Raw genomic sequence first — 8,696 nt, forward strand, 5'->3', positions numbered from 1 at the left:
ACTATACTCTAACTCAACCATGCACAAGAATAACACATCATCCTCCTCTCCCGCAGAACACACTATGCCACCAAAATATACGTCATTGCTACAGTAATGCAAGATGCAGACAAAAAAGCCATAAATGTCAGACAGATGTTTAGACTGGTGGGCCACAGGAGAAATCCATTTGATTTTTTTTTCTTCAAGTTTTAGTTTTCAGAACCATATTAATCATAATGGTACTGTTTGCTGTGTAGGCTACAGCGTGAACTTTTGTGATATTTCTTTAGTAAATAAAAATGTAATAAAAACAATAGTATTAAAGGAGGAGTTCACCCAAAAAATGACTTATTCTCTATCAATTGCACACCCTATGAAGCCTTGAATCCATGGATTCTTTTTTGTTTTTGTCGCATTCCTAAGCTAATAATTTGATTCCCGTCTCCTACCGGCTAATGTATCCGGTAGGAGACAAAAAGTAGATCATTTGTGTCTCCTACCGGAAATACACACGGTCATCAAATTATTGTCTTAGGAATGCCACAAAACAAAAATAAATCCATGAAATCAAGTCTTCATGGGGTGTGCAATTAATAGAAAATAAGTCATTTTTTGGGTGAACTCCTCCTTTAACATACAGCAAGTTCATCATATCAATCAAGAACGAGCACACCATTCAAAGTAGTGAGACCATAGACTGTATAAATGAGATGGACAAACCCCCTCCGCTGCTTTCTACAGACCGAAAATGAATCCTTTGCTGCAGACTGTAGGTCCGCCATGTTTCACTACGCGTCAGAATGAGTTCAGACCATTATTGGTTGGGTAACTTGTCAATCAAGAGCGGGGGGCGGGGAATGAATGCTATTGGTTGTGTAGCGTGTCAATCAAATCATCCCGCCCCTCCTAGAGAATAGCCTACTTTATCGTCAATTTTATAATAAATAGAACCATAATTTAGCAAAACGCATATCCTGATGATTGAAAGGAGACTTTAAACTAGCGACTGGAAGCATATAGAATTTATGACAATTTTTATTACAGTAAGAAAATCGAGTCTGAAAGTTGGTAAAAACCCATCGGCTTGCGTTAAAATAAATTCTTTCTGAACTCACAGGTCGGCACGGGTGAAACAGCGCCTCTCGCTGGACATTTACTAAACATCCGGGTTGGCCTCATAGTAAATATCTCAGCCTTGCCCCTTGAGTGAGACTCACTGAAAAGAACATGGGGGCAGCATCCATTGAAGTTCAATGGATGGCGCTCGCTATATATTATATTCGGTTCCTCAAGTTTGTGTAGCAAGGGAGCAATTGAAGCCAAAGATAGTCTGAACTCTATTAAAAGGTTTTTGCAGATAAAACAATGACACATTTCAGGAAATAACACATAAAGAACAATACACACATTATTTATATATATATATATATATATATATATATATATATATATATATATATATATATATATATATATATATATATATATATATATATATATATATATATATATATATATATATATATATATATAAAATGAAATAAAATAAATACAAAAAATAAATAAATAAAGATAGGTTGTATTTGTGCCGTCATGGTTTGGTACCTATATTTTACAGTCTATGTTTGGTACATGAACTTTACGCCACCTAGTGGCCCATCGTTGCATGTGTAAAGAGTGGCGATGCGAGGTTATGTACACCACGGCAAGCTTTTAATTTGAAAGCGGAAGAAGCGTTACATTTTGCACCGGTCCTCCAGACAGTGTCATCATCGTGAAACAGACAGCAGTGCACTGCATGCAAACACAGACACACACACAGCAGCAGCAGCATGGCTTACAATGCAAAGATCGGCCCGTCCATCCTCAGCAGTGACCTGTCCTGCCTGGGCAGCGAGTGTGTGCGAATGATGGAATGTGGGTCAGATTATCTGCACCTCGACGTTATGGATGGGTGAGTTAGTAGAGCAGACCCAGTACACCATATTCTGTTGATTAGTTAGTAAGCTTAGCAAGTAAGCTAACGACTTGAAGATACAGCTAGCAAGCTAACAAAGTTCAGCCTTGTTGTGGGAGCTAAGCTGTGCTAACGTGAGGTTATCAGAAGTCAAAGTGGAGTATTGATGTCACGGGGCTTAACCAGATTAGATTAGCTCAGGGCACACAGGCAGATCTAAAAACCAGTCCACTCACTCGTGGAAAAAAAGTACTCACATGTTTTACTTAATTCAAAATATCAATACTGCAATTTACAAAGTAAAAGTCGAGAATTCAAACTGTACTTGGGTAAAAGTACAAACGTATTGTCATCAAAATGTACTTACAGTACCAAAAGTAAAATAACTAATTATACAGCATGTCCCATTTCAAGTTTTCAAATGTATACACATATTTTGAAAATGGCTACAAGCTCACAAGTGCATTGCTTCGGCTATTTTCAAATATCCGAAATGTATACAGGGCTTAAGTGGTTAATGTATGTTTTGTAATAATAATCCAAATCTACAAAGTAACTAGTTGTCAAATAATTGTAGTGGAGTAAGAGTACAATATTTGCCTCTGAGATGTAGTGTAGTAAAAGTATTGGAAATTGGAAATAAAATTAAAAAAATAATGAATTAAAGTACAAATACCTCAAAATTGTACTTAAGTACAGTACTTCAGTACATGGACTTAGTTACTTTCCACCACTCCTCAGAACTTTGCAGAAATGGTCTCCCTACTTCTTGGTTTGACATTCTTTAGCAACTTCCTCTGCACATTTGGGCAATAATGGCCAGTGCTTTGCAATATGACCTACAGTAAGAAAATGTCACCACGAGATGTGCTGTAAGTTCATGTGTGTGTGGTCTCCGTTCTTGTGAAGGCACTTTGTCCCCAACATAACATTTGGACATCCCATGGTGGAGTGTCTAAGGAAGTCTGTAGGCCAAGATCCATTCTTTGGTGAGAAAACATCCAGCCCAACCTCATTTAGGCATATTAAACCACTTCTGAATCTACTGATTAAATTAGTTGTATGCTTCATTTTTAGTGATTGATACGTTCCTTTCCATTGCAAGTACACAGACACAACAAACCAGCTATTTTTTGCAATAAATGAATAATCAATAATTCATGTTTACATTCTGAATGGGTATCTATAGTAATGTTTCTGAATGTGTTGTGATGCAGACATGCACATGATGGTGTCCCGGCCAGAGCAGTGGGTGAAGCCTATGGCCGCTGCGGGTGCCAGCCAGTATACATTCCACATAGAGGCCACCACCAACCCTGGAAACCTCATCAAGGATATCAGAGAGAGTGGCATGAAGGTGAGACATAGGGGGGTAATGTTGTTGAGAGAGGTGACTGAGGGAACCAGGGACAAATATAAGGTAAGATAGGCCTTTAATGACCCCGGACCCAGAGGGAAATAGGCTCTATGCATAGCAGCCACATTGGAAAGAAATTGGGCCTCTTCTTACTTCCTTCACAGGTGTTACCAATGATATTAATGAAGGCTCTGTTCCATTCTGGTCAGGGTGCTGATATTGTGCATGTTGGCTCACTAGAAACACTCCATTTTGGTTCCCAAATGGCCCCTTATGGTGGGTGTGTAACTCTGAGAGTGTTCCATTTGTACACTCAGAGTTATGGGGGTCCTTGAAAATAAGACAACCACTATGCCACACTAAATGGAACAGAGTCCTAATTAGTATTATTGGTAACACCTGTAAAGGAAGTAAGGCAGGGGCCCAATTCATTCCCAATATGGCTGCTGTGCATAGAGCCTATTCAGGTGTCATAGCAGCAACTGCAATGAGAATGAAACACAGGAGAGGTAGAGGAAGAGCCAAGAACCGAATTATAAAGAAGAAAGATAAATGAAGGTAAAGTCAATTATTGAACTGCTGGCCCTAGATACACTGCACTGGATCTAGGATACATGCATTTGCATTGGTTACTCTCTTGCACTTGTAAGTAGCTCCGGATAAGAGCGTCTGCTAAATGCCTAAATTGTAACTGTAGATTAAATAAATGTACAGTGAATATTATGAATAAAACGGGCATTGACACTAATGGTTTCCTGACTGCCCGGGGCAACTACAGTAAAACAAATCTTGTTTTTCAGAACTGGCAAGTGGGTTTTTGTGTTTTGGTTTTCTGTTTTGTCAACTGTTAAATCAAAACACCAATAGATGGCTCGCCACCTGGTAACGTTAGGCCTGTCACAATTATTACATAATCGCCTAATCGCAATTATTTGAGATAATTGCAATTATTTTGCATAATCGTTTCCAAGTTGAAACTTGTTCATACTTTCCAAACATGGCAGAAATGGCAGATCTACAAGCTCACAATGCAATGCATTGTGAGCTTGTTTTAGATCTAATATTTACCTTTTTTTTTTACATTTTCAGAGTATAAAGTTATTGAGTATTATATACATTTCTTTGTATATTTAATTTATTTGTCATATCTGCCCTGTTGAATTTGTTTGCGAAGCCTAAAAGCCAAACAGAAATGTAATTTTTATTTATATGTTCCAATATTCAAGACCCCCAGCCATGTTTCGCTCTACACTAAGGCGAAAATAGCCGATCTACGAGCTCACATCGCGAACGTGTAGATCTGCTATTTTTGCCAAAGGTTAACCCCAGAATTGTGGTTAACCACTAGGGTTCAAGTGGTTAACGGGCATCTTTTAAAGTTTGGCAGTCTATGTGCAAGTGTACCAGAGTCCATGCAGGAGTCTGAGGTCAAAAGTCAGTAAACGGACAGTATAGGTCTTAGTTCTCATATGGGTCAAGCTGGAGCCTTATGGGTACTGGCACAAAGAACAGTCCCAAGCTCTGTGGTGTACAGAGAAAGGGAAAGTATGTGGCTCATCCTCTCCTCTGCAACCACCTCCAAATGAAAGGATTAGAAATATGCCTAGAGGGTAAACAAAACAACTATGGGAACAGCATGAAACTTGACAACTGAATATTGCATGTACAATTTTGCTTCGCACGTTACTGTTACTCAACCATGTGTAGGTTGTACATCAGAGAGTAGGCAATATAGCAACTAATTTGATGTCTGTGTGTTGTGTTTTTTTGTAGGTAGGAGTGGCAATAAAGCCTGGTACTACAGTTGAGGAGCTTGCGCCATGGGCTAATCAGATTGACATGGCCCTGGTTATGACTGTTGAGCCTGGCTTTGGAGGACAGAAATTCATGGAGGACATGATGCCCAAGGTAATAACTGTGTGTGTGTGTGTGTGTGTGTGTATATATATATATATATATATATATATATATACATGTGTGAGAGGGAACTGTAGGCATGCATGTGCACATGTGGTATGGGTGTAAAGGTGGCTGCATGCTACCATTTTAGGTGATCACCCTTTCACCTTTTAGGTGAAAACGTTTTCACTTAAAAGGTGATTTTGATACTAGGTGCTCATAGTCGGGTGATGTCCGTTTGCTTTCTGCTGCACTCTGTTCCGTGTCTCTCTCTCCCCTGTTTCACAACACTATTCACAATGTGCCTGTGAAACCAAGGAGACCGCCCACCCAACTTCTAGACCAATCACAGCGGCAGGGTGATGTCGGTTAGTGAGTGGTGACTCGCTTATCACCGCGGCTCAGTGACGTCATGTTGTTGTTTTCAAACCACCGCGGTGAGAGGGTGATCACCGAAAATGGTAGCATGCGCCCCCCTTAACCCATTTAGACCTGAGGCCGATTCTAAAAACGCCTTCTAAATCCTGACCTAAGTTTTCTGAAAAACTTCAAATATTTATTCAAAAATTGCAAAAGAAATATGTTGTTATATACTGTACATAGCAACAAGAACCCCTAAATGGGTTAACATGCATCGATCTTAAGGTAGAAAATTCATTGATTTGGAATGGAATTTTTAAATTAAATATGAAATTGTGAAATATGGCCTTTCTTTACAGTAAATGTGCCTAGAATTTGGAGCTTGGTGAATCATTTCTGTATTATATTTAATTCCACTACTACTATATTTTCCAATTCTTGGTAAATGTGTGACATCAATGTAAGTTCTGTATTGAAATTGATTATTTTTTATCAAAGTAACCGAATTGAATCAAACCAAATCATGATGCTTTGAATAGTTTCCCAAAGACTTGTAATAGAATTGTTGTGAGGTCAGATATTTCCAACCCTAGGTAGTATCTCATGCAGTCCTCTCATACAGATACACATTTTCTTGCTTTGTCTCATTTCTCCAGTATGGGGCTTTACAACAAAAAAACAAGTCATAATGCTGTAGAAGCTCACAAACACTTTCACTGTGTAACATGCCAGGTGCATCTTTGTCCTCGATACTACAACGAGAAACTCACAAGGTCACTCAATATCTGTGTTGCGTTGTTGATAGTATTTTCCTACAATGCTTGCAAATAACAGGCAGAGAGGCATCTTTTTTCACTCTTTAGTGTTCTACATAACATTAATTTGTCCTTGACAGTCCTTTGGGAATACTTTCTGCAGTAAAAAAAAAAGGAATCTTTATAGATATACAGTTATCAGCACTTGAGGTCTTGTTTTAACTTGTCTTTGTGTATGTGTCCTAGGTGACCTGGCTAAGGAGCCAGTTCCCTTCGCTTGACATTGAGGTGGATGGAGGCGTGGGCCCTGACACAATTCACAAGTGTGCCGAAGTAAGATGCATGCCACAAACCCTTCTGACCTGGTGTTTGTATATACAGTATACACATTTGGCAAACCACTCTTTTTATACTCTTGTGTGTGTGTGTCTGTCTGTGCTCACATAGGCAGGGGCCAACATGATCGTGTCGGGCAGCGCCATCATAGGGAGTGACGACCCTCGCTCTGTCATTGCACTTCTTCGCACCGTGGTGGCCGAAGCGATCCAGAAGCGCTCGCTAGACCGCTGAGACCTCCTCCTCTCCCCATGACGTTCCCGTGGCCGCGACCCATAACTAGCCCGTCTTTACCGGTATGGCCCCGCGACCAGTGGGACAGTCTCTACGGACATTTCTGTGGGTTAAAGGTCAGGGCCCGAGGAGGGGCATGGCCAGGGCAGGGGTCTCTGTAGGGACGTAAAGCTGGTGTCCACATGCGCAACTCACTGTGACGCTGCCGGGCCCTTGGCCTCCTCGACCCTGGACTGTCAGTCTGCAGTCTGCCCTGCCAGGACCACTACTCAAACTGTTACCTGTTAATTCTTCAGTGAACAACTACTGTATGACTGTGGAACTGTGGTTACACTGATTTTATACTGAAAACATTCCTGATTATTTTTGACTTAAACTTTAAGATTATGGGTTGAATGAAATAATTATGGAAATAAAATGTATTAAACAGAACCTTTTGATGTTTTCTGTTATTAGGTACCTAGTGCTGTGAGATTATTTGAAAAGTTGTGCCGGCAGATATTTATGATATTTTCATTGTTTGAATAGTATATCGGTGGTTTTCAAACATGTTCATATTAATGACCCTCAAGATTTTGTGCCAGGGACTGCAGATTTCAAGATAATTCTAAATATTTCTGAAAATGGAAATCTACAAGCTCACAGTTTCATCCTGCGATGCGTGGTGAGCTTGCAGATCGGCTATTAGCGAATAACTGCAGTATAGAATAGGGTTATGGTGGTTAAACTGATTTTATTTTGCTGGGGACCCGCTGGAACCCACCCCCCAAGGACCCTGTTCACCGTGTGAGTTGTAGCTGTATTTGTGAGAGAATGTTTGTAACTAAAGTCTGTCTTTGAACTTTGATCCCAAGCACAGGTTACACAACTGAAAATAGAGTTTGAAAGATATACAGAGATGTATTAAGGTATTTGAAGTTTGACGATTGCAAATTAATCTGATATTAAAGAACTTGAGCAGTATCGGGGTTTCTACCACAAATTACTTGCTTCCTATGCTAATTCTGGCATGCATTGTCAACATTTCAGCAGCCCCATTATACATTTGGTAGCCTACTTAGGTGACTCCTTGTGATGAACTCTGGAAAACTACAAATCGACCATTTATTATTTTACTTTTATTGTTACTTAGGTGGGTGGCCGAAGGAATTACTACAAAAGATGCAACGGTCTTTTGACTTTGACCTCCATTTACGTTTTCAAACAGTAGATGGCGTGATTGGACCAATATGATTAAAGGAAAATGCCACTCAGTTAATGGATTTGTTATTTAATTATTCACTCCTATGTACCCAGTGGGGGCTGTATACATTCTAAATTCATGAACATGTTAAGTCTTTCCTAAACCCCCAGACTGTAGACTGTAGTTAGTAAACTCATCAGTACCACATATTGGAGCCGCTGTGTTAACAGTGAAACAAGCGATTGACTTTGACTCATTGCTTAAGAGTATTTTGTGTTACAAATTGCTGCTTTGCAATATCCTTGATTTCAAAGTCAGAGCTTTGTGGATATGGACAGCAGCAAAGACAAATTTAAACATTGACAATGGGTGTTTTTCACATTACAAATTATTTATACACTAAAGATACATTTATTCCCGAGTAGGCTGGTGCCCAATTGGCACTTTTCCATAATATAATTTGAAAAGTGAAACTTTAATATAGGCTATTCTACATTAATTGTGCATGAAGTGAAATAACTTCTTTTTAAATCTTGATTATGGCATACAGCTCATGAAAATCAAAAATCCATATCTCAAACTATTATTATTACATAAGACCACTCAAAAATATTTATAATACAGAAATGTTGA

The 8,696-nt window shown here is 39.3% G+C and overlaps 1 protein-coding gene across 2 annotated transcripts; it reads left to right on the plus strand.

The window, feature by feature from the left end:
- Positions 1 to 1,770: 1,770 nt before the first annotated feature.
- Positions 1,771 to 7,855, plus strand: rpe (ribulose-5-phosphate-3-epimerase). Of its 2 annotated transcripts, XM_084084693.1 has the most exons (6): positions 1,771 to 1,936; positions 2,849 to 2,928; positions 3,157 to 3,296; positions 5,070 to 5,204; positions 6,557 to 6,643; positions 6,758 to 7,854. In XM_084084693.1, exons 1-6 carry the CDS (start codon positions 1,815 to 1,817, stop codon positions 6,878 to 6,880), a joined length of 687 nt encoding a protein of 228 aa, XP_083940819.1. In that variant the 5' UTR covers positions 1,771 to 1,814; the 3' UTR covers positions 6,881 to 7,854. The 2 variants fall into 2 exon arrangements, with proteins under 2 accessions (XP_083940819.1, XP_083940820.1); XM_084084694.1 differs by lacking the exon at positions 2,849 to 2,928 and having other exon boundaries at positions 1,813 to 1,936; positions 6,758 to 7,855.
- The last annotated feature ends 841 nt before the right edge of the window (positions 7,856 to 8,696 follow it).

Source organism: Gymnoscopelus microlampas (assembly GCF_963454915.1).
Source record: "Gymnoscopelus microlampas genome assembly, chromosome: 17".
In the NCBI taxonomy this organism is placed as follows: Eukaryota; Metazoa; Chordata; class Actinopteri; order Myctophiformes; family Myctophidae; genus Gymnoscopelus; species Gymnoscopelus microlampas.